This window comes from Dermacentor andersoni, chromosome 9, assembly GCF_023375885.2.
Source record: "Dermacentor andersoni chromosome 9, qqDerAnde1_hic_scaffold, whole genome shotgun sequence".
Lineage (NCBI taxonomy): Eukaryota > Metazoa > Arthropoda > Arachnida > Ixodida > Ixodidae > Dermacentor > Dermacentor andersoni.
The window spans coordinates 114,404,911-114,432,198 of record NC_092822.1 but is presented as its reverse complement, the minus strand read 5'-3'; the positions used below and the strand labels follow the sequence as shown (position 1 = coordinate 114,432,198).

Sequence of the window (27,288 nt, the reverse complement as noted above, 5' to 3'; positions counted from 1 at the left end):
AACTTCGAGGCACGTAGAGACTGGCAGGTCACGGCACTGACAGATTCGGTTGTCGACAATATCACGCCTTCGCTCCCCCATTGCCTGCCCGGCTTCATTCGCTGGAGAGTTGGCGACCCTAAGCTGGCTGAAGCACGCACGTGCTCTATTTAGGCCCTGAAATGAAGGCATTGCCAGATGCGTGGGTCGGCTCTCAATATAATCTCGCTCCATGGGCGCCGGCTTGATCAGTAGACATTAGTAGTGCTTTCGGTTATCTTATAGTCAATGAGATGGAAACTCCTTGGTTTCCGTTTTCCGCACACAGCACCTCGAGCCAGCTTCTTTTTTCTTTCTTGATAACTTGCTTCTTCCAGTGAATGCTCTTCAGCATGCCACTTCCCCTTTTCATTTTCTTATTGACAGGTAGCCCGTGATAAGCTCAATCTTCGTTGCAGTTTTGGTTTTCGTTTCGTTTGTTACGGTCATCATGATGGTGGGGGTGCCGCAACTGTCGTGTCGACGCACGCACAGGTTTTGACACGGAGGGATGTTTTCCGGGAAGAAAGTAAGCGATTAATATACGTTTTTTTTACGCGAAGGATTGTCGTCTCGCCTTTGTGACGAGTCAACGAGAGCGAAGGTGCCTTCAACGCAATCGCGACTTTTGTCTTATCACAGGGCTGCCACACTGCGGTACACGCCACGCTTTGATTGCGCAGCTCGCAGCCTCCAAGCAGCGGTAGTGCGCCGTCGCGATGAATGAGCGAGACGGGGGTGTCACACAAACGCGAATTCCTCTGCCGCAAGTCCTTTACGACGACGCGTCGTTCGAACCTGCGCAGCACTGCCGTTTCTCCTGTTCGCAGTAAACGGATAGACTCGCTTGAAGAAGGGCACGACCCCGAGGACAATTTCCAGTGATCGCTGCAGTGTTGCGTGGCCAGTACGGCTAGAAGCGATCGTTGAAACAGTGCCTGCGCCTCCATTCTTCCTCGACGAGCCTAGAGCGAGATGGCCGACGACTCTACGTGGCTGACGACGCGCACGCTGTTCGGCTTCGGCGGCGCCTTCGACTGGCGGCCCACGTCTTTCTTGGAGCCCCTGTCGCCCGAGAGAGTGTGTAGCTACTGCGGGCTCGTCAGCAAGTGGACGGCGCTGCTTCCCTGTTCTCACACTGCCTGCAGTCGCTGCTACAACAAATTCGACCGATGCGGTCGCACTTGCGTGCTGGACAGATCGTCGTTCGCCGGCCGTCACGTCTACTGGGCCTCCTTTCCCGACGACCACCTCGCTGAGCTCAGTGTAAGTGCGCAGGCGATGCAAACGAAGCGTTGATGTTGCCAGGTGTGACCTTTCACGGATGGCTGCTGTCGCGACAGCTACGCGTGAGATCCGCGTATTACAGACGAGTGCCAAAGTGTACGGACCACTGAAGCACGCGCATGCCAATAAGATTTTTTTTTGTTTGACGTGAAACTTCTGTAGTTTCTGTTTTTTTTAAGCGACGCGCACTTCGAGGCCCATGGCGACGCGCGTCTGTCTTCAGACTAGTGTCAATATTGCACTGATACCAGATGTGGGCCACTGGGTTGAGACCATTGCTTGCCACTCGGCTGCGCGCATTGCGTGAGAACCATTGCATGGAAAGATGACATGCGGTACAAGAAAATTGACGCGGTGGCGAAAAACAGTTCCATCCTAAGGCAGCTTTCGACGGCGGCTGTCTTTGTGCTAGGCGGCGCGGAAAGGTAGTTCAGTTCGCGTGGTCCGTGAACTATTGCTATCGACTTTGTCATGCGTTTTATGTAGCGACGTTGGGCGGTAAAGTTTTGCGGGATCTAAGAGCGCGTGCGAAGCTGCAGTTTTGTGACCTCTGGCAATGCAAGTGACTAGCATTGCTCATAGCAGGCACAACTGCGCAACGGATGCGCATACGCAATGTCACGTCTGCAGACAAAGCGCTTACTTCTAAAGTGACCACTGGTGTGCAATTGTGCGCGTGATCCCAAATGCCTCAAATTCGAAGTTGCTGTTCACGCGGTTTCTATTGAAGTCATGCTCCGCGTGGCTCGATTTCAGCTCCCTTCATATGTTCCAGTTCTCGCCCCTTGAATTTGGGCCTTATGCATTTGCTGTGCCTCCGTCAAATAAAACGCGCGGGCGTTACCGCCCTTGTAGTTGAAATGTCACTTTGGGAACCGGTGATGTTTACACCTGATAATTGCAATAAGAAAAAAAAAATTTCTTTCATGCGACACAGGTAATTATCATATCAAGTTGTTAATATCGCGTGAGACGACCGAACATGCAGCATGTCGGCATCTGGCAACGAAGAGAAGCGGTGAAACCGGCGAGCATACTCATGAGGCACTCTCTAATGCAAAAGTCAGCTGCTGCCCCTTCCCTTCAGAAAGACACATTTTGTACTTCTTATCAGCGGCGCCTCCTTTCTGTACCGTCACATATATCGAAACCTCGCAGCAACAAATATTTCAAAATTCGCTTCTGCTTTTTTTGTGCTACAGAATGTTTTGAACAATCCCGCACCGACGCCCCTGAATATCCTTGGCCTTGTTGCAGCGTCTTCACGTGATTTCTTGCACGAGCAAGAAATCTGGAAGTATAACTTGTACGATAACAAAAAGGGCAGTGCTTTACTATGTGAGACCGAGCTGACGGCTCTAGTACAAGAACAAATATTTGCTATGGGGGGAGGCGTGTGTCCGGTGCGGCAAAAGTCTAGAGATTACTTAGCACGTCGTAATGAAATGGTCGGATATTCAGCCAGCAAGAGCCGTAGGCAACGTCCATCTTCCAGAAGTGATGGGATTCAAAGCGCACGTAATCATTAACTAGTCAGCGGTGGAGATAAGCCATTTATGCTTAGAGTATCAGTGTTAAAAAGTGCGGGAAAGATGTAACCGGGGTTGTTAAAGGTAGAGATTACTTTGCAACATGAAAAAAAAATTAGCGAAATGCTATACTGCAATATAGTTAAACATAATTTTCACAAACAGGTTAGGTGACTATTTGTCGCGATTCCGCTTTAAAGTGTATGCCATAACAAATGACCATCTATCGTCAAGGATTGTTCCTGAATGCGTACTCGCATTATGTGCCAATATTGCGTGTTCCGATGTGCAGCGTGTCTGCTTACGTTACTACACTGTTGTACGAAAGCCGAAGCGATGCACACGGAATGGCGGGTGAAGGAGGGGCTGCTTGCAAGGACACCACCATCCGCCAGGTTGGCTATCCGTGATTATCTCTGGAGACGTTATGTCTGAAGATTATTTCTCACAAAATAGAAGCTTTGAAATACGAACTTTTCCTTGCTTTCGTAAGGATGGCAAGATGTGGTGCCGATGTCACACATTTGCTCACAAAGCTTTTGTTTTCTGTCAGCCACAGTGCAGTGTGTGCCCTAACAAAAATGAAAGGTTGCAATGTTGCGAAAACATTGTGACGTTCTCAGAAGGTCATGCCGGCTTCCTGATTGATGTCAATATCACGTGAGTCAGGTACCAAGTAGAGTCTGATCACTTCTGGGCACCACTGTATTTGCATTGCATGAAATGCCGTAGAATGCCTTTGTGATAATTACATTATTTACAGCGTCGGAAATTTATTCTCAAGAACCCTTTCTCTTCAGGAAGCGCAAACGTCATATAACAATTGAACAGATACTTGTTAACTAACGTACGATGCGTGAATTACAATTAGTACTTTAACAACAGCGGCTATTTACTCTGCTGTAAGAAAACGTACGCAGGCACGTAACCTTCAAGCTCTAACAGAACGACAGAAAGGCAAAGGAAATACAGGGAAGTTAACCAGAGATTATCTATGGTTGGCTGCTCTGCACCGGGAGAGGGGCAAAGGGATGTGAAAGGTGAGAGAAAATGTATGCAAAAGAAATCTCAGTGCCCTTCTACTCGGTGAAGAAGAATGACCAGCGAAACTGTAGGTGGGCCGTTAATGACGAACTGCACCTCCGCCGCGGGTCGTTCCGACATTGCACTATCTCTGGGATCGACCCTCGTATGGGGACTTTTTTATGCTTACCACGACACAAAAATTTCCTTGAACGGTAGAGGTATGCAGCGTCGCTGTAAAAACCCGCACACACATACATACCATACAGAATTGTTTCTGTGGGCGCTGTCACGCAGCCTGTGAAGGCTTTCCTAATGTTACACGGTGTCACCGTCCCATCCTATACGTCACACAGTGTGCTCACAATTTTTCAGTCCCTTGTTTTTTAGATAACGCGGCACTGCCTTAATATCGGCATGCGCTGATGTTCGCGTAGGCCAGTTCCAAGATCCAAAATTTTGGTTGAGCATAAAGGGTAAAGGCAGTAAGAGTGAGGCGCAAAAACAGGAACGAGCGCTTGTCACTGTATGCTCCTGCATTCCTGTCACTGCTTCGCGTTATACGCCATTGAAGCATAATGAAATAGTTTGCAGTGGCGCCCTGGTGGCAGCCATCTTTGAGTATTAGCACGCCGAGGAGCTGCGCAAGCAAGAAACGTGACAGTGCGGCAGGGGCGTTTTGCTCTGAGCGACAAATGGATAACAGTGATAGCCAGCTCAAAAGGATGGTCCACTAAAAAAGCAAAGCAATGCACGCATGACATCATAGTGCACTGATGCCTTCGTCGTGCCATTTTCGCGCACTATTGAACGGTGAGAATCTGCGTCTGTGATGTAAGGTGAATACTCTTCTCGTCTCCTTCACTGGCATGACGGAATAACGAAGTTAATGACAAGCGGTGGCGTGGTCACTGACACTGCTCAGGTCACCTTGTATGGCACACGCATTTGTGATCGCTTCGCGCCCAGCTGAGTGAAGTCTTGCAAACTCAGCAGCTACAATTTGTAAATTGCTATATGTACCGTAAATTAATTAAGGAGTTGATTAGAGCATTTATGTTGGCTATATGGATATCTGTTTCAATTTCTGGTGCTAGTATATCCGCCTCTTTGAATAATCGAACTCAAGAAGACGAAGAATTGGGCTATGTCCGAGCTGATGTAAAAAAAAAAAAAAAAAAACCCGAAAACACAAAGATTATCATCCCATATATATGAACAAGGGAAACAGAGGGGATCGTTTTCGTTAAGCACGACCATATTTACCCTTTTCACTTCGATCCAGTGGGCGCTGCTATGTGTGATCACGAGGTGACGCGTCCGTTGCTAGCCTTAACCGCCTCCGTTGCCTCCGCAATTACAGAGAGTGCGTGACGCCGGTGCGGTTTAGCAAACTGTTTCGGGAGATATCGTAGACGGTGACTGGGCGGATGACACAAGCTTTGGCGGCAGCGGCAGCGAACATACAAAAGCGCTTACTTCAGAAGCTCAATTAGCTACGTCCAAGCGGTGCGAGCAGCCTATATGGTACTTGCTTTAAAAACCAGCCTAAATATGCATTACAAGCTATCCATATTTTCGGCTCATGAATCGAAACAGGATTAGTGTGTTTTTGTCTTCGTTCTTCATTTGGCAAATATGTTGAATCAGCGGCTTGTCACGTTTCTGACTCCGATTTCCTTGTGGCGGTCACAATCTGATTATTTCTGTCTAATCGCTCGCGGGTGCACTCAGTTCCGATAGATTTGTTCTTGTTGTGCGCAAGGTTTGAAATATAGCCGTTTTGTACATTGTAATACTTTGTAGCAAACATGTACTATCGCTAGTAACTCGCTTGCTCTTGTGGATCGTCACTAAACATTTAGCTACGACGATTCGTACGCTATCGGTGTGGTCCGTCATTTATTGTGCGTATATGATGCGAATATATTCAAGTGTGTGCCCATTCACTCATTGACACATTGGCGATATAGTGGGAGTAATTAAGTTTCCGCGCAAGTTCCTATAGATGTGTGTCGATACTCTGCGCAAAACTTAGTATGACGGGAAGCGGCGCTACTCCTTTTGCCATTGTTTAACAAGCGGTGGTCACTCTTGCCGACGTTCCGGGGCTGAAGCACTTTCTTTGAAGGTTAGCGATACAACGCTGGTGGTTGAGCAAATTTCTGTATCCTCGAAGAAAGCCGTACATATCGCAGTGCCGGTAACACGTACGGACAGTTGCAGCAATGGTCCGCGAACTTGGCTGCACAGATTCGTTCCATTCCTTAAAATGCCAGTCACTATTTTTTTGCAGCCAACTACTGAACACGTCTTCAATCCACATGATTCAATCGGGCACAATTGGAGCACAGTGCGTTAGCGAAAACCGTTGCATTTCCGACAGTAAATCGCACAGAAGCAAGGCGGAAGTGGTAGTGGTTTCGCGTTCGTGCGCTGTCGCTGAGGCCATGTGTGGCCCACGTGTGGCACCGCCGTAAGCGCCGTCTGGTTTCTCTAGAACAAACTGCTTTGAACAAACAAAGGATCAATAAAGCCAACACGCAATGAAGCCTTGGCTTTATTGCCTGTTGGCTTTTTACGATCGTGATCACACATGTACATACATACATACATACGTACGTACGTACATACATACATACATACATACATACATACATACATACATACATACATACATACATACATACATACATAAACACATACATACATCATGCGCATGCGCGCACACACGCACGCACACACATGCATACGTACATCTGTTAACGTACACACGGCTCGAACCAAGGACTTCGCTTTCGCGAAATCAGTGTTTTCCTGCGAGAAATCGAATCACGATTCGGAAGGTGCGCGATTATATAAATTTTTTATTGGCTGCTGTATACCCATCCCTATAGTGTTGCGAATATAATGAGGAGGCCCTTCATCACAATTATTTCCTATTTTGAATCACTTCGCCGTCGCTAACAGTCGTCGTACCTCTACCGGGTCAGGCACAATGCGACGTAACTGAGCGGCAACTCAGTGCTTGCATTTTGATCCAACTGTGTTCTTATTGCCTTGGTGCAGGCTCCGATAATTTGCTCCGTGACAACTAAGCGATTAGTTGTTTCTTTGTCGTGATATTTTGTGAAACAGCGTCTCGCCAGAGTTTATCATGCACTCTTACCTTCACGTTCCCTAAGAGCACTAAAGTGAATAAAGCCTTATGAGCTACGAAAGGTGACATAAGCGTAACGTTTTTCGATAAGGTTCGCCGAGGTTCGTTTGCAAAAATAAGTGTGCTAAAAAAAAGGTGATGCACCATGGAAACCGCAATTTAATCGAGAAGAAGCTCTGTACGTCTTTTGCGGTTTTTTGATGGCGGATACAATTTTTGCCTTGTACTGAGAGGGCAGATACTATGGACGATGACTGTCAATCATCGGCGTCACACTGTCGCGCCCAGCAGTGATGCTACATACCTTGAAGGCTGCTTTTTCCCGCGTTGACAGCCTCTTGTTTCGATGGCCAGCTGCACAAGCGTTCTAACGGTGACTGGTATTTGTTCCCTATGCCATCATTTTGCCGGTGCATGCTACTGCTGTCTAGTGGAGAAGACACAAGTCCATTAATCGCAAGCAACCAACCACTAGGCTGCAACCCGTTAGTCTTAGGTCTATGCGACGCTAAGGTTACTTTGATAGTGCCGCAATACGGTCGTGAGTTTGCGTTTGTTGGGGCGATTGCCGAAACATATGCGAGAAGTGAAGACGGCCACAGGAGAAGCCGTAACGCAAGGAAACCGTCTTGTGTGTGACGGTACAGGGAGCATGACAAAAGGCAGACATACACGTGCGTTGTTGCACCTCATAAGTTTACTACTGTGAAGCTGTTAATGCGCCAAGCAGCACTGGAAAACGTTATATGTGCGTTTTCGGTGCCTCTCGGGTGAACCGGATAGTTAGCCGAGGTGATATTTAGAGGAAATGCGGGGCATGAGAAATAGCAATCTCCTGAAACTTTCTTAGATGAGCTAAGGAGGCGAAAGGCGGACATTTTGGCCGATGTGCTTGGGAAATCAAGTGTGGGAGTGAAGTACGACCTTTTCTACAAATTTCTCGCACAAATGCTCGAAAGCTCTGTCTGCGGTCAATGTTGCAAAAACAGGCTCGTCGAGCCTGTTGTGAGCAAAGTTTCAGAGCCTGCGATTAAATTTCAGGCTATCCTGAAATTTCTAATACAACTCTTCGATAGACGTGGCTTCGCTGGAAATTGGGGTGTTGTTCTGCGAATTCGCACAAATCTGGTAATCCTTCCCCATCCGCGTCGCTTTCAACCGAATGCCGTACCTACATTGAAGCATTTGCGTAATCACGTTCGCTTTTCGCATAAGCATTTCATTGGATTGCATTGCATTTGCACCATTTTCCATGAACATTTGCTTCTTTAACATTTCGTTTCCGTAATACTTGCGGTAACATTCGCTTAAGCATCAAAGAAAGCTTAAGCATCAAACAACACTATTTGCCACATGCGCCGAGATCGACCTATTTTTGAAGATACAGCGAAGGCGCCAAATGAAACAACGGACGTAGGAAGGAGACACGAGACAACCACGTAGGCTACGTGGTTGTCTCGTGCTTTATTTGGCGCCTTCGTTGTAATTATGCATAATCAACTCGCCCACCAGCACGTGCTCACTGCTATTTTTTTTAAAGATGAGAGCTAGCCAGTCACCCAAGACTGACAATTTTCACGTTACCTAGCAGACCTTCGCCACTGTGAGGTCGACTTCTATAAGTTCCGTACATCTACGAATCGTATCGCCTGTGCCAATTTTTGCTCCGGTGGTCGGTAGCACGTCTATTGATGAAGAAAAGTTCGTTAGCGGTCGTCGCGCTCCACAGATCGCTAGAAAAACAAACATCTATTCTCCCTGCTTGGATTACCTAGTTCATGGTAGAGTGTATAAGCGCGACTAACGAGGACGTAGAAAGAAACAGATACAGACACAGCGCTCCTAGTTCGCTGTAACTTTAATCCGGACGTCGTCAGCTTTGCCGTAATTTTGGCGATATCGCATGTTCTACGGCAATGGTGAAGCGTTTACCGCAAGTTTATACGTCTTGAGAAAAACAAAAAAATGAAAGTACTGGTTTAGAGCGATCAAAAGTTGCTTTAAAATAGCACTACATGCCATCAATAGGCCCGGAGGGTAACTTATATTTTCCAAAATGAGGCATCATAGGAACAAATAATTCGTGTTCATTCAAGATCTATTCTTTTTCGTCGTTCCTAAAATTATTTTTGTATACTGTAACTCGTCCGTACGTAGAGCGCTACCTTCAATAATAATAATTAGCAACGTATTCCCATCAATTTCTGCGCAAATGATTTACACTTACAGCAAGACAGAAGAGCTGGAATATTTGACCGCGAAATCATAGATGTATCCTACAGCCAGAAGAGTACGAGCTACGTCATAGCTCGGAAGAAAATGTAAAAAATGACCGTGTTATTCGTTGGTACTGCATACACAGCGCCTATAGATTAGCTTGCTGAAAACACCAGCACCAATTCAACGCCAACATTGGATCGCAGGGCTTTCGGAACAAGCGTCGTCGCGCAACAATAAGCCACAGCAATCACGATTAGCGTCCAGCTATGATACTCGTCGCGGTAACTCCGTGGCTATGACGTTGCACAGCTAAGCTCGAGGTCTCGGGTACGATCCCAGCCGTAGCAGTCGCATTTCGACAGAACCAATCTCGCGATCAATGTCGACGTTAATGCGATTACCATTGAAGCAATGCAGCGACTCAACCCACAGACGACGACGACGACAGCAAAAGCAAAACGAACATTGGCTTTTTTTTTTTTCAGGAATGGCTTTAAATAGCTGGCCGATTCTCGGCGTCTGGCCGCTCCTACTGTGACCGTAGACGGCGCGTGCGCGTGTGTCTCATTAAGGAACGCGCACTGTGTTAGCGGCAGTGGCCGTAAAATACAGCTGCATTGCGGTGAAGCTAACGAAAGTGAACCGGTCCGTATGCAACGCTTATCAGACCTTCGCCGAACGTGCAGTCCTCCACGCATGTCTAAATACGAAGCGAACTGAGCTGGGCCTTCACTGCCTACAACACAAATGGGTTTGATTTATATATGTTCGGGTAGCCACCTAGCGCACAATGGCAATTATGTTGGGGCTGTGCTGCATGACGCCGTTCTTAATAAGCTGTTAGCATTCTCTGGGAACATTTTCCCGTCGATTTGGATGACCTGGCAGTTGGCCCATAATAAAACGGGTAGAGCATCGGTCTACTGCGCTGAGGGAACTCGGTTCATTATCGACCGTCGGCCCAACTTGGGTCACTGGTTATATAACTGTGGGTATGTGGGGACATTCGGTGAATTCCTTCCTGCCGACTTGGGACACAGAGCATTTGCCAGTGTGTATATGCGCTGCTCTTCGATAAACTTCTTTGATGCCAACTTGCGTCACTCGGTATGTGTCAACAGGTATATGTCGATTTGCATAATAACCATATAAAACATAACATCAACAATTACCTACCAATCATAAGTTCGATTGCTAATGGCATTGAAGTCGCCAATTGCCTCCAAAGGACGAATGCACCGAGAAATTTTTAGCGGTGCTGTTAACAGTTCTTTAGAGTTATGGCCGCCCCCATGCAATCGGGAAGATTGATTACAGTACGGGAATCTCCCGAAAAAATTGAGAGTTGGGAGTCATGCATTAGGATGCGTCTACAAGTGTTCCAAGGTTTGTACTCGAACCATGTTCCAACATGACATGTTCTGTGCACTGGATGCGGCAACATTTTCTTTTTAAGTATGAGTCATATTATCTGGCGCTGCAGTTTTCTCATTATTTTTTTTTGGTTGCTGAATATAATTGAACAGTAGGTGGGCTGCAAGAAGGATTGTCGCAAAAGATTGTGGGGTATACGGCGCCTTCTGCAGCCTATTCCGGTTCGAGAAGCTCTTCTAGCGCCTACGTGCCATTCACTATTTTTGCTGTCAATTTCTGCGTGCTTTGTTGGCACTTGCGGTTACCTTGATAACAAATCTTCCACATTGTATTTTGTGTGCAGTGCAGGCTAAATGAATGGCCAGTGTAATCACCGCTGGACAGTCTAGGTGGCGCGAGCTGTCATTCCTTCATTAAAGGACTATAAGCCTTCGGACTGTTGTATATTGCTGTGCAGTAGTTATTTTCTGGCACGTGTTTTGTGCCACAGAAAAGAGTTGTTGCACGTCACACTCTCATGTTAATATCACAACGTCCAATTTAAGTTTTAAGTTTTGATCTTTCGTAGTCTTGAAGCGATATACCTTCGCGTTGCAGTACTGGTAAATGCGTGAATATAATTTTCTTGTGACTATGAATTCGAATCAGTCGGGTAGTTCTTGTTTTAATTACTGCTTTACCGGAGTGTTCCTTCCTTCATGGTACAATGCGCACACAACCCACTCGCTCACTAATTGGGCTGGAATCTCGGCATTTAGCGTACTTCCAACATGTCAACGAGTTGTGCGGTTAGTGGTGTTCACACCAATGCACCGCTTCTCTTGCACCCGTCTCCAGCACTGCAGTCGGAAACTTTGCGCAAGTCACTGGAATACGCTTGCAGGTTAGTGTTTTTCGACAATGATCAAGTGCCCCCCACCCCACCTCCCAAACGACACTGCGCGATGTCGCGGTTAGATTCGGTGGCAAGCCAAGCTTTCCCATATAAGTTCTGCGACCAACGAAGGTAAAGCTTAGCGTTCCTCGGAAACACCTCAGGCGGTGTTGGGAAAGGAGACGGTGATTGAGGTGAAGGAGAGAGGTATTTTTGCAGCTCTAATGGGAGCACGGCTTAGTGTCTGTGGGGAAGGGGAAGTGGGAAGCAAGAGGATGGAAGAATACGGAGAGTTTTAGAGGGAGAAGATGGCGTACCATGGCAGGAATTGCAGTGGGCGCAAGCCCGAACGCTAACTCCGTATTCTCAAACTATCCTCGACTCTAAGCTCTTCCTCCACACCACCGAAGTGAGCACGGCGCCCTCCCTGGACTGGAGGAGACGCGAAAATTTCTTGTTCACTGACCTCTCGCGTTCTAAAGCATTCGGTTTGTCTTTTGCACAGTTTTTAACACTACATTACTGCATGTTAGCGCATTTCTTACATTGTATTTTTTGTATATGTATTCACATATGTATTCTAATTATTCTATAACCTTCGAGTGCACTCTCCCCCTTACACAATGCCTCTAGGGGCCTGTAAGGTATGTTTAAATAAATAAATTGTCGTGGAATGTCAGTGGAATGGTGACCACTTCTATGGAGGGGTGGCATTTCCGTCTAGGTTATTGAGTCGAGGTGACGTGTTGAGCAGATGGGCGTTCTAGAATACGGGGGCTGCAGTCTGCTGGTTAGCGAGGTGTCCTCCAGGAATTCCAGGATTGCCTTGAATTAGAACACGTGGGAGCGACACGTTGGCTTGACACAGCCCGCGAGGCAACTTTCTCCGCGCAGCAGAGACAGCCCCTCGGCGCCTATTAGGAGTCTCGCAGACGCTGGTGTAGCGACCCGGCACGCTCTCGCTAGGGACAGCGTGCTGGTGGGATTAGGAGCACCGCCACATCCGTTTCAGGCATCGCCCCTCAACGGTGTACGAGGCGGGAAAGGAAGAAAACCGTCAGCATTTGCGGCCTAACGCGCGCTGTTCGATTCGCTCGAAACACTGTATGCACCGTGGCGCGACTTGCGCGCAGTTTGAGTGCACCCTCGCCTAGCTGCGCAGCAAGAGCGCTAGTGTTGGTACGCGCGACGGTCACGCCAGTAGCAAAAGGCAGAGTGCTACTACAGAGACAACTGAACGGAGCGCGCGAGTGCGCTCTTTTCGTGTCGTCATTGTTTGCGGGCATACGCAGTCCGTATGCCTCGCGCGTGTGCAAACCTTTTAACCCGTCAATTACGAACCGTGCTTTCATCGTCGATACCGGGCCGTACGGCAGCGCTTACGGGGCGACCACCACTCAGGTATCCATGCAATTGTCATCGCAATAAAAAGCTAGAAGAAAACTACAAATTAGCAGACAATATGGACATGACGGAGATAAATAGCCTAAATAGATTTCGTGATGAGAGAAGAGAGAGCATGCGAAATAGTGAAAAAGGCAGTTTGAGCAACTCATTATTACACGCAAATTGGCAATATATTGGCGTTATTGTCCACGAATTGCTGCGAAGCTTTGTTAATCTCTACTAGAGTTAGATAATATTGCAGTTAACCTTTTATAATTGCCCGCTATCTTGTTTATTGCTTCACTTGCTGCGATTTGCTTAAAATTAACATGTACCAAATGCCCCATTTGTGCGTACCCCCGCAGGGGCGTCTGCGTCTGCAGGCGTTTGGTGTGTTGCGACACCACGTACCCGAGCACACGAGGGTTGGACCTTCCCGCGTGTAGCCGTGCGCGGCTTAGCCGTGTCTGGGGGAAGGGGGATCCTGGGGGTTGAGCCGATGCTGGGTGTTTGGACCTTTAAGGCCCCCCGGCGGAGGCAACACACCTCTTTGGCCTCTGCTTCACATAGACGGCACCCCCGGACTGACCCACCCGGGGGAAATCGGCAGTTGCCTCTTCCTGTCCCTCTCTCCACTCTTCGTCTTTCTCTCTCACTTTGAATCTTTCCTGTCTTCTACTCACTTCAGTTTAATTCTCATTTTCCAGGCAGCAAGGGTTAACCGTGTGTATCTACTCAACCTTGGGTACATATAATAGGTTATAGCGGCGTTGTATAGCTGACGTATACAGGTATGTTCCTAACCTCGTAGCGTCCCCTTGTTGGGCTCGGTGGTGGGTGGCTCCCATCGCCGCTGAATATTCCAAGAATACATGGCAAATGCATTCTCCCCCCTTGCAGATCGTCCTATCAAAAGAGGGCGCGCCGAAGCAATTTTCGATTTCACTTTGGAAACCAACGCAGAAACGTTCCCACGCTATCATGTGATCCACAGTGAAGGATCCCTGCCAATGAGAAAACTATCACCATTCTTAATAACAAAATGCCTAGTAGAAAAAATTGGAAAGCAATACAAAGCTTCAAAGATGTCAAGTGGGGACCTCCTCCTTGAACTCAAAACCAAAGACCAAGTCGCAAAGCTCGCTGATCTCACCAGTGTCGGTAACATCAAAGTCACAATCTCGGCACACCGTTCTCTCAACACAAGCAGGGGTGTAATATCAGAAGAAGATTTCTTAAACCTAAGCGATGAAGAACTCCTGGAAGGTTTCCAAGAACAAAATGTAATCAAAGTTCAAAGAATAACTCTCCGAAGAAATGACGAACAAATCCCAACCAGACACGTTATACTTACCTTTGGTACCAGTATTGTACCTACTACACTTGAGGCAGGCTATCTTAAGATCAACGTAAGACCGTATATCCCAAACCCGAGGCGATGTTTCAAGTGCCAGAGATTCGGACATGCATGGCAATCATGCAGAGGTAAATCGACATGTGCAAAGTGTAGTGCCAATGACCATCAGTCGGAAAACTGTAATGCTGCTGCACACTGTACAAACTGTAAAGGAGATCATCCAGCATATTCACGATCTTGCCCCTGCTGGAAGAAAGAGAAAGAGGTAATTGCACTTACAGTGAAAGAGAAGATTTCCTTTTATGAAGCAAGAAAGAAACTAGCACACTTACCTCAAACAACCTACGCCAGTGCGGTGCGGCAGGGGACAGCACCGCAGTGGTCTCAGGAGTCTACAGGAACCGCAGTCAGTGGCCCAGTAGTAACTCCATCCGTCCCCTTGGTGGCAGCAGCCAGTGCCGCTCCATCATCATCATCATCACAGACGGGCCTGCAGACCCCGGTTCCACAGGGCCCCAGGCTAAATTGAACTCCCAGGCCTGAGACGCGCGTCTCAGCGCCTGCTTCTCGACCATCCAGCGCCTCGGAGAAGGTTATGGATGACGACACCAAAACTCCGGCGTCATCGACGCCAAAACATCAGCGCTCTCTGGAGCGCACTAAGAAAGACAAGCTCACAATAACTACGCGAACAAAGGGACCGGTAACCTGAACGGTTACCGTTCTTCCAATAGTACATTCCCACTAACAAATGTCACCTACAGTTACTTAGTACATATATGTAAATTACCATTCTCAATTCTGCCACTATGGCTTTTATCGTGCACTGGAATTGTAGAGGACTGATTCGCAATTTAGGTGACATTAAAGACATAACAAATAACTTTTCGCCAATCGCATTTTGCCTACAGGAAACAAACTTAGGCCCTAAACACAGTCAATTCCTTAGAGGCTTCACCATTGTCCGAAAGGACCGCGAATGTTCCAGCCGTTTGTCAGGTGGAGTGGCTATAGTCGTGCAGGGCGGCACTCCTACACGAAATGTCCAATTAAATACACCTTTAGAGGCCATAGCTGTCACCATTCTATCTTACAAAACTATCACCATTTGCTCACTTCTTCTTCTTAGAACGCTTCTATCTGTGTTCTCTGTTTTCCGACGAATTCTTCGGAATTTCCTGGTGCCTTGGCTCCCGGTTTTGTGGCCATGGACGCGGAGCCTTCCAGAGGCCCTCCTGGCCAGAGGTCATCAAGGCCGTCCCTCACGAGGAAGAGAGGAAGCGTGCTCAGCGACACCGAGGACACTGAGCTATACTCAATGTCGGATGAAGACTCATCGGATGATAGCTTCATCACTGTCCGCAGAAAGAGGGCCAAAAGGAGGACTGTCAACGCGAACCCATCAACGCAAGCGAGCACGGCGACTCTGAAGTCAAGGCCTGAACGCTGGCCTCACGCCATCGTGTTCGTACCCGAAGAGCCCTCAAACAACCTCCGACTGCTAAACAGGCAAGAACTATCTGTTTTCTTGGAAGGGGTCGTGCCGAATGAAATTAAGGACATTCGTATAAATGCACGCAAAAATGTCCTCGCAATTGATGTTAACAACGGGAGTGCGCTCGAAAAACTGAAGCAAATCTCGGTGCTAGGGCGCATCAAAGTGCGTTCATATATCCCGATGGATGACGCATCCACAGCAGGTGTCATTTATGACATCGATGTCGCCATTCCCAACGCGGACTTGCCTATCCTCGTCAAACCAGCAAGTGAGGGTGTTGTCATCACGCGTGTGAGCCGCCTTGGAACATCGCGCTGCGTCAAACTGATCTTCAAAGGACATTGCTTACCAACACACGTCAAAGTCGGTCACTTCCGACACCCTGTTCGGCCCTTCGTACAAAAGCCTCTTCAATGCCATCAGTGCTTTAGGCTGGGACATGTCAAGGGTGTCTGCCCAAACTCGATACTGTGTCCCCGTTGTGCTGAACCTCACGCGGAGGAGACGTGCCGGGCTACTGTCCTAAAGTGTGGCAACTGTAATGGTTCCCATGCTGCCTCGTCTAGGCACTGCCCTCGCATCAAGAAAGAGGTCGCTGTTCTCAAGCAAATGGTTCGCGACAATTCGACACACAGGGAGGCTGCTGCAACGATCCGGCGTCGGCGTCGGCGTCACCGAACCTCCTCAAAAAAGGCAGAACCGCGAAAGGAGGGGGCCGCTTCCATTGTAGCACCCACGTTCTCCAATCAGGCGAAAAAGGGGCTGAACAGCACAAGGGAGTCGCCTGAAAGGAATTTGTCTCAAGAAGAATAGCCTGCGCTTCCGAGCCAGCAATCTCCCACAAAACTACAGATTGTCAAGCCCGCTCGGGAGCCTACTCCTGCCGCTGATGCCACGCCCAAAGCAGATCGTCAAGTCCTTTAAATGCTGCGTCCCCTCATAGATGCCATTCGAGTGATTCCGTCGAACCTTGGAACTACGACTACTCAAAATGCACTGAAAGTACTCGACGCCTTAAGCCCAGTGCTTGAGTCCCTCGAATAGAGACATGGCCAGCCATCGCCCATCGTTTCGAGAGGAAGTCAAGGCAGCGTCAATCATACAGTGGAACGCAAGAGGACTAAAATCACGCCTTTCGGACTTTCGTCAGTATATATATACTAATTTGTTCCCAGTCATTGTCATATGGAGCCTAATGTATCAAAACCAGTCAGATTATCGGGATACGAAGCTGTTATATCCGCAACAACTAATGCATGCAGCAAAGTCATCGTTTTTATTCATCGAGAACTGACCTATGTTCGCCAGCCGATTCCGCCTCATGATAAAAATCAATACGTTTGCCTAACAATTAAAAAGGGCAAACTCATGTTTACACTTGTAGGCGTTTATATATCGCCTTCAAGTATTTTTGATCCCAAACGATTAACGAACATCTTGTCTGTGTGCCCTGCCCCATATGTCATCATCGGAGATTTTAATGCGCACCATATAGCATGGGGAAGCGCAAGAACAAATGCAAGAGGGCAAGGACTTGCAAACTTCGCCTGTAAGCACGGCCTTTCACTCCTGAATGACGGCAGCCCAACGTTTATACGAGGCGTGAATTATGGCAGCTGTCTTGACCTAGCTTTCGTCTCCAGCACTTTCACAAGATATGTTAAATGGTTTTCGGATATCGAGACACACGGGAGTGATCATATTCCCACATACCTTGTCATCAAAGGAATGTCCAGTCCCACCCCACGGAACACCATTCGATTAATTGATTGGACCACTTTTACTTCCACCATGGAGGATGCTTGTCGAGAGGGCTTGTCGTCTGGATTAGAGGAAGCAATCAAGTCTGCAATGCTACACGCCGCGCGCACGGTCACGGTTTCGTCGAAGCGCACGGAATTGGATATAGAGTTGGAGCGACTTCGTGCACTCCGTCGTCGTGCGGAGCGGCGTTACCGGCGTACAAAATCCATCGAAGACCTTAGGGCAGCCAGACGACTACAAAAGAAAATTCAACGTCGCATGGATAGATTGGCATCTCGACGTTGGACAAGATTTTGCCAGTCACTAGACCCCCGAAAACCACTTTCCCACATCTGGAGAACCATACGTGGTCTGCGTTCCCTCCCTGAACAACGCTTCCCATTCAAAGCGCTGGCGCTCTTCCAGGGGCGGCTAGAGGTTGATGTTGCAGAGGACTTTTGTGCAAGGATCGCTGGCCAAGCAACCGGTCCAGGCTTTCCAGCCCCCAGTCGCATCCCTGTTTCACGTGACGGCCGCATGGATCTTCCTTTCATAATGGAGGAACTAGAAGCGGCTCTTGCTCTATGCAGGCGTTCTTCATCCGCGGGACCGGATGGAATATCCTACCGCGCCTTGAACAACCTGAGTGATAGCGCACGGAGAGAACTGTTACATCTCTACAACTTATCTTGGCAGGATGGCATGGTTCCCGAATAATGGAAGATAAGCCGCTTGGTCCCTCTCCTGAAGCAAGGCAAGTCCCCACTTGAACCCACCTCATACCGCCCAATAGCGCTGGCCAGCTGTGTGGGAAAGATAATGGAAAAGATGATCCTTGCCCGCTTGGAGTGGTACCTGGAGCACTACAACATGTTACCGAATTGCATGGCTGGTTTTCGACGAGATCGCTCTTCAGTAGACAGTGTTGTTGATCTCGCTACATACGTCCAGCTTCAAAAGTCACGCAAAAGACTATCTGCAGCTTTGTTCTTGGATGTCAAGGGGGCATACGATAACGTATCTCACGAGGCTATCCTCGATGCTCTTGAGATGGTTGGCCTAGGTGGTCGAGTTTTCTAATGGATCTCTCATTACCTTTTTATGAGATCGTTCTTTGTCTGTACCGGTGATGGCAAAACGGCACTACACTACACGTACCGAGGTGTTCCTCAAGGCGGTGTACTAAGCCCTACCCTATTCAATCTCACACTCATTGGTCTCGTTGATCATCTGCCGGCAGCGATCAAGATATCAATGTACGCCGACGACATATGTATATGGACCTCAGGTGTGACACGTCCTCAGATACGTGCAAGACTTCAAAAAGCTGCTACTCTAACAGCTATATACCTCCGCAACCAAGGTCTTGAAATCTCGTCAGATAAATGTGCACTGCTGGCGTTCACTCGCGAACCAATGACACCCTACGCCATATCAATAAATGGCCAGATAATTTCTTATGAGAAGACACAAATTTCTTGGCATAATCATTGATAGAGATCTGTCATGGAGCCCGCATGTGACCTACTTGAAAAAGCGTCTGACAGCAATCTCCCAACTTTTCAAGTTTCTGGGAGGAAAGACTTGGGGAATGTCAGTGCATGCAATGTTGGAATTGTACAGGGCTCTTTTTCTGGGCTTCTTGAGGTACAGTTTGCCCTTACTGACCAACACCTGCCAGACAAATCTTCGTGCTCTACAGGCTATTCAAGCTCGGGCTCTCAGGGTTTGTCTTGGTTTGCCAAAATGCACATCGACAGCAGCGACTATTATGATTGCTCGGGACCAACCTATACAAGCACACATTGCGGTAGAGGTGTTGAGAGTGCACATTAGGCACGTTGCCCGTGCCTGTTCCCACCACCTGGCAACAGTACCGTCAGAAAGGCCGCAGGCAGCATTTTGTACTACGATTTCGAAGTATTATACCTGCCTCCCATCAGGCTTCACCCCCGCAACTAAGCCATCGATTCCTCCATGGTGTTTGGCTCGACCCGCAGTACACCTCACCGTACCAGGAATCAGGAAAAAATCTGAGCTGTCATCACCTGCTCTTAAACAACTAACTCTGCTCCTTTTGCACGAGAGGTACGCCGAACACGTACATATTTATACTGATGGATCGGCAACTCTCCAGTGTTTCTCTGGAGCCGTGGTCTTCCCAGCGAAAGCCACCACCATCAGTTTCAAGACATGTCACCCACCGACGCCGAACTTGCAGCCCTTCGCGCTGCACTTCGTCTCGTCAGCCAAGAACAACCTCGAAGATGGTCAATATTCAGTGACTCGAAGGCTGCACTGCAATCTCTGCTATCGGCCCTGCGGCGCGGACCACACGAACAACTGGTATTTGAGATTAGAGAACTCATTCATACCTTAACTGATAAAGGACACCACGTGACATTTCAGTGGCTTCCAAGTCACTGCGGAGTCATAGGGAACGAACACGCTGATAACGCTGCTCGGTCGGCTCTTCAAGGGGACGAAGAGGAGCCGATACCGTTATCAAGGACAGATGCCGATTGAAAACTTCGATTGATCAGCCGTGACATCACGTTCTCCTTGTGGAACGCTGGAAGTTTTCACGACTACCGACTCCACAATCTTGACTCCTCTCTAAGACTTTGTATTCCACCTGGACTCTGCCGTCGCGAAGCTACCCTGCTTTGTCGACTATGGCTAGGGGTGGCTTTCACCAAGTCTTTCGCTTACCGAATTGGATGGGCCGACGACGCCTCGTGTGAGGACTGTGGTGACGAGGAGACTTTTCAACACCTTCTTTGTGACTGTCCTCGATATAATTTACAGAGACAATCACTCGCAACCGCGATAGCGCGCTTTGACCAAAGACTTCTCACAGAGGAACTTATTTTAAAATACCGCCATCATAAGCCTTCGCAGCAGAGGGCGACGAGTGCACTGTTGCGGTTTTTGAGGGCGACAGAATTGGACAGGCGGCTGTAGCCTGAACAGGTGTTGACAGTGCTTCAAGTGCCACTGTGCTGTGCGATGACAGTATTCAGCGACAGTGACCGATTGTGATTGTGTGTCTATTCTCCTTCCTTTCCTTATCTCTACTTTGTTACCCCTTTATCTCCCCCTCCCCTCTCTCCCCAGCGTAGGGTAGCCAACCGGATCTTTTTCTCTGGTTAACCTCCCTGCCTTTCCCCTTTCCTCTCTCTCTCTCTCTCTCTCCACCCCACACACATTTTACTACTAAACACATAGAAAATCTAACTGATCAGTTACCAGAACCATTTGTTTTAGTAGGGGATTTTAATGCTCATTGTAGTCTTTGGGGGAGTGTCAAAACTGACCAAAGAGGACAGTTGGTTGAAGATTTTATTTTATCCAATGACATCTGCCTCTTAAATTCAGGCGCCCCGACCTACTTTCCACCAACTTCCCGCACTTTTAGTTGTTTAGACTTAGCTTTTTGCTCGCCTTCACTTTTTACTGATCTTAAATGGGAAGCTCTCGACACGTCATATGGTAGCGACCACTTACCCGCACTCATCAAACTCCTATCATCACCAAAAACCCTAGTAACTAGACCACGTCGATGGAAATTACAGCTCGCGGACTGGCCGCTCTTTATGGAGAACGCGATACTTTTCGCCAGAGCTAAGTATTGACAAACTTAATAAAAAAATCACTCAGGTTATAATCTGTGCGGCAGAGAAGGCCATACCCCAGTCATCGGGTATTGTGCACAAAAAGCTAAACCCCTGGAGGACGAAGGAGTGCGCCGACGCTAAAAAAGCACCAAATAAGGCCTGGGGAATCCTACGAAGGTACCCCACCTATAGCAACCTGTTAACCTTCAAACAAGCGAAAGCCAAAGCACGGTTCATTCGTAGACATGCTGAAAAATCTTCATGGCAAAAATACATCTCTTCAATTAATAGTACGGTAACATCAAAACGAATGTGGGACCAGGTGAGGAAATTTAGAGGACAGTACTCATCTTACACAATACCACTACTTACATGTCCAGGCACACAAACAACATACAGGACCAGGCCAACTTATTAGGTGAACACTTTCGTAACATATCCAGCTCGGCAAACTATTCAAATTCATTCTTAAAATATAAAGAGTCGGCGGAGAAACAGAGACTGCCCACCACTGGGGCTTCAGCTGAAACGCATAATAACCCCCGCACAATACATGAATTGAACAGAGTTCTCTCTGCCGGTAAAAAAACGGCAACAGGTCTTGACCGTGTCCACTACACAATACTGGCACACTTACCTCAAACATCGGTAGGGACACTTCTTAAATTATTCAATATGATATGGGAGTCTGGGGTAATGCCCACAGATTGGAAAAATGCGATAGTAGTGCCCTTTCTAAAATCTGGTAAGCCCGCAACATCCCCTAGTAGCTACAGACCCATTGCATTAACAAGCTGTCTAGCCAAATCCTATGAGAGCATCATAAACACAAGACTCACATTTATCCTTGAAACAAGACGCCTAACAGATATGCACCGGTGCGGATACAAAAAGGGTTGCTCCACCATTGACCATCTCGTACGATTAGAACAGGAAATACGTGACACCTTCCTACACAAGCAATATTGTCTGACGGTTTTCTTCGATTTAGAAAAGGCCTATGATACGACGTGGCGATATGGAATCCTAAGAGACCTGGCTGACCTGGGAATTCGCGGCAGAATGCTAAATTGTCTATGTGATTTCATGTCAAATAGAACATTTCAAGTACGTCTCGGCACAACACTTTCACGCACATTTACACAAGAAAATGGCGTTCCACAAGGTTGCATACTGAGCACGACACTTTTCATAGTCAAAATGAACTCTGTTAATAAAGTTATCCCATCATCTGTTATGCACTCATTATATGTCGACGATTTGCAAGTGGCTTGCCGCGCTTCAAATCTACCCGCCTGCGAAAGACAACTACAAATAACGATAAATAATCTGACACAATGGGCCGACAATAATGGTTTCCGTTTTTCAACACACAAAACTGTTACAGTTCTCTTTTCCCAGAAGCGAGGTTTACACTGCACTCCAGTTCTCACATTGTATGGTACAACGCTGCCGGTCAAAGAAGACTACAAATTTTTAGGTGTAACTTTTGACACGAAATTGAATTTCTTTGCCCACATTAACTCAACAAAAATAAAAGCAAATAAAGCACTAAATATCATTAAGGTTTTATCACACAAGCACTGGGGATCTGACCGAACATGTCTATTACGTATATACCGGTCTCTTGTACGTAGCATTCTCGACTGCGGGAATGTTGTTTATGGTGCAGCTAGGCAGTCCTACATTAAGCGACTTGATCCAGTTCACAATCTTGGCCTACGACTGGCGAGCGGTGCCTACAGAACATCGCCTGTCCAAAGTTTATATGTTGACTGCAATGAGCCGTCCTTACAGCAACGCAGAGCACTCCTTACACTTTCCTATGTACTACGAATTCGATCATCACCACAACATATATGCTACAGCATCGTAACACAGTGCAAATCACGGATACACTACACAAACAAACCAAACATGATTCGGCCACTAATCTTACGACACGAAGGACACTGTCAGAATTACCATGTTCCTCATGAGGCCCTGCAGGTTGCTGAAAGTCCACCAAGGTTGCCACCTTGGTACAACTTTTCACAGCTATGTGGCTGGACACCAACACATCTAAAGAAAAAAGACATTCCACAAGAACACATAATACAAGAGTTCCGAGCCATTCAAGAAAAATATAAAAATTACACGGAGTTTTACACTGATGGCTCCAAAACACAAGAATACGTAGGTGTCGGGATCGTAACAAAAAATTGGCAAAATAGCATTCGGATAAATAATTTTTCTTCAGTGTTTACCGCCGAAGTTTTTGCAATATGGACGGCAGTAAAAAAAATTACCAGCGACAAGCAGATGAATGCTATCATATATACCGATTCGTTAAGCGCACTCAGATCTCTAAACCTTAACTCCGCGTCTGAACCCCTAATTGGTGATATCCTAAACATGTTGGCCTATAATGAATACGGAAGAACCTTACGATTCTGCTGGGTCCCAAGCCATGTCGGGATACCAGGGAATGAAGCAGCAGATAGATGCGCGTTCATGGCAGCGCACAGAGGTATAACACAAACAACACTTCCATACAAAGACAGTATCCGAGCGATTCATAAGGCCCTGACATCAAAGTGGCAACTAGAATGGGACTCATGCACAAATAACAAGTTACACGCAATAAAACCCCTGCTTACAGAATGGAAGTCGTGCAGTCACCAGCAACGCTTCTATGAGGTGATCCTATGTAGACTTCGAATCGGGCATACACACCTGACACACAATTTTCTACTTCAAAGCGAAAACCAGCCAACTTGCGAGAAGTGCCATGAACCACTCACTATAATGCACATTATTATGACATGTCGAAACATTGAAACACAGAGACAAAGGCTTTTACAGAATCTCTACAACTTACACATACCTTTACACCCCGCATCAATACTCGGAGATGAACCGCTAGTGCGCTTCACTGACTTGTTCAGCTTTTTAGAAGAAACTGGTTTTTTACACAAACTCTGAAGTATCGCAGCTTGAGCTCCTTTAAGATTTGAATTCTTAATATCTTGTGGCTGGCGCAGCATGGCCTTAGTCGCTTTTGCGCCATTAAACCCGAATTAATTAACTAACATTTGTGCGTACCTAGCTGTTATATACAAAATACATGGTTAAGTTCATGGGCGGACTCTTAACAACCTTCCTATATCCGTCGTTTTCATCGTCGATGGTAATGAATTCAAGGAAACTGTTATTAAAAATGTGTTACAACCGTGCAGCGAACTGCTCTCGTGAAGCCTCAGCTTGAGACAAAATGGATGAAATAAAAATGTCATGCAGGAAGGAAAACAATGGGTCCATTTTCCCATTTTCGTATGGTTGTGACTTCTACACGCAATGGCACACTTTTGTTAAGAATATAACAGGCCTATTGCTCTCAACAGTGTAAAATATAAATACGAGGAAATGATGTAACAAGCTAAAGCGTAATTGCTAGATATTTCTGTTATAACTTAACATTACTGTACTAACTATTATCATTCTTTTTTTTTGTGCGTGTGGTTCACAGATACGCTGCTGGAACGCTGATAAGGGCTGTGACATCGTCGGACCTGCGTTTTCTACAATGGCGCATTTCCAAATTGAGTGCGAGTACCACGCGCTCGACTGCAATTTCTGCGGCAAGACAGTACTGCTACGAGAGTTGGACCAGCACTTGGCATCAAGCTGCCTTCAAACTTACCCGCTCAACTGTACGACGAAAGGCAACGTGGATGCTCAACACGAAGCACCGAGTGATTCCACAAGAATGCCGTGCGATTCATCAAACTTCAATGGGAACCGCCCCGTAACCGGACCGTCATCGTATGAAAATGACACTGGTCAGCCTGTGGGAAATGGGATACCTATAACGAAGGCACTTAGGAGACGCTTTCGCAAGAAGAAAATCGTCCCTGTCGCCTATAACTGTAACAAAGCAAGCTCCAAAAGTGTCCGCAACTCCGTGCGAGTGATTGTAGTTGGCGACAAGGAGGGTGCTGCCCGTTCGGGCCATGCGGACGACGTTGTTCGCGAAAGGCACTCCATAGCCGCTGAGTCCTGCCCGCGCACGAACTGTGCTAGTGCGAAAAGAAATGGGGAAGAGGTGAAACAGCTCGAGCAACGCGGCCTTTCAGCGAGCACCACTGGGGAAGAAAATCCGCATGTTGATAGTTGTGACACCACCGACGGTGATTTGTATGCCATCGGGGAGGCGTTGGGACACTTTCTTTGCTGCCGGTGGGAAAGCATCCTGAGTGTGCACGGTCGGCACGAGGACTACGTTTACAGGCCAGGCTACGCGCCGCCTCGTTGGTGCACGGATGCCGGAAGAGAAGCAACGGATGTTATAAACACCCCGACAACCACATTGCTGACAAATGGGGCAGAAAGTAGGCAAGTTCGGTCAACATCCCCTGGAGACGAACCTGGCGAAGACGAGGAAGAGAAGCGTGGCTGTTCAGGAGTTAAAGAGGCGTCCAGCGCCGGCAGGGTGTCAAATGAAATCGCAATGGACTGCAATGGCAGCTTGCCCCCGTTTCCGCCGCCCTTACACCAGCACGTGATGCACCGCAACCGTGAAATAAACGGAGAAACATTGAAGCAATTCATCGATGACGTCAACGAAGATGCCTCACCTGCGCTCACTTCGAGATCGAAAACGGTTAGCAGGTTGCAGATGACGAAGCATGAGTATTCGAACGGCTGGGATCCGCAGTGCGAAGAGGCGGAGGAGACATCGCGACACGCTATTTGCAATCGTGCTAAAGCACTCGAGGACTCCCAAGATCGTAGTGCACAACGGGGACGAGTGACGGGTAATTCTTTGACATACGTCATAGACAGCGACCTGCAAGGTGTCCAGAGAATTTCGAAGCCTGTTCGCTGGAGCGTCGAAAATTGGTCTGCTTTGAAAGCCAAAGCACTGGCCGATGGCGTAGCCTACTCACGCTGCTCCAGAGATACTTGCCCGTTCTACGGATACAAAATCACTCCCGCATTGCTGATTGAAAGTTCAGGGGATTTACTTCTGGTGCGACTGGCTGTTTTTATGCTCAAGGGAGCACACGACAATACCCTGGTGTGGCCCATCAAGAAAAAAATGGTGTTGACCTTCATGCACCCGTCGGACAAGAGCAGGAGGCTGACGCTGAATGTGAACACGACCGTTGACGGAAGAAGTGAGGACTACATGGCACCAAAGGAGAATGAGACGGGCCCCATATTGAGCCCGGCAAGCATTATCGCGACGTACTTGGAGGAAAAGGGGCATATCGTGGATGATAAGGTAGGGTTGAAATTTAGAGTCATGGAGGTGCCCAGCAGCAAATGACAAGACTGAAGGGACGAATGCTTCGCATGACTCAGCTTTTTGTGACTGAATAAAGAGTGCTTTTAGCAAGAACGGGTGAGGTTGGATCTTAAATGCTACTGTGTGGTCACCAGCGCAGGCTTCGTTTCTAGAATTGATTGAGAACATCAACATGCATCGCATGGACGAGCTATCAGAAAGATGGTAAGGTGTTAAGTCGATGCTGATGCGAACTGTGTTTGTGATAAACGCATAGCAGTAGAGAATTTAGCGACGTAATTATTAGATGTCATTCCTTACTTGATGATAATATAGTGGGGAAGCGGTATGTTGCAAACACACTATCACCACCGACGTTGCATGCTGCTTCCGCGAAAGGATGAGATCAACGACAGTCCTTCCAGGGTAATCTCTACGCTGAGTCAGTGGCGATGACATGCTGACATCAAGGTCCAAGGGCCGTTTCCCGACCGCAGCTGCTTCAGGGTGACGTTGCTCTGCGCTTAAATTAGTCCAGATCCCCCTACTGCTGCGTCCTTCACAGCGCAATGCACCGCTTGTAAATTTGAAAACCTACACGGGGGTTGCTGATTAGCCCTATCCTTCCAGCTACGTCGACAGAACGGACGATTACCGCACGAATAATTTCGCAAGATATATACCGATATAAATAGCGCAAAAGCAGACACACAACACAATAAGCGACAAGGACAAATGCTGACTTGCAGCTGGCTTTTATCAGCAAGTCATGTGCAAGTGGGGAGCCGCCTTCGGCTTTGGTCTTTTTCTCGAAGATCTGTAGCAGTCCTAACAACTTGCGCATATATATGTAGTTGTGATCACGGGCACGAGGTTATATATTCATGCTTCTTTCTAATACACGTGAGTTGGAAGTCAGCGCTTCTCCCTGTG

The 27,288-nt window shown here is 47.6% G+C and overlaps 1 protein-coding gene across 1 annotated transcript; it reads left to right on the top strand.

Moving 5' to 3' along the window:
• On the top strand, positions 1-26,469 carry LOC126529556 (uncharacterized). Its single transcript, XM_050177085.3, has 2 exons — positions 1-1,284; positions 24,595-26,469. Exons 1-2 carry the CDS (start codon positions 994-996, stop codon positions 26,395-26,397), a joined length of 2,094 nt encoding a protein of 697 aa, XP_050033042.1. The 5' UTR covers positions 1-993; the 3' UTR covers positions 26,398-26,469.
• Positions 26,470-27,288: the final 819 nt, after the last annotated feature.

Coding starts and splice junctions, on each gene's coding strand:
- LOC126529556 (XM_050177085.3), top strand. CDS start 994: ATGGCCGACGACTCTACGTGGCTGACGACGCGCACGCTGTTCGGCTTC. Junction 1,285..24,594: donor ACCACCTCGCTGAGCTCAGT/GTAAGTGCGCAG, acceptor TGTGGTTCACAG/ATACGCTGCTGGAACGCTGA.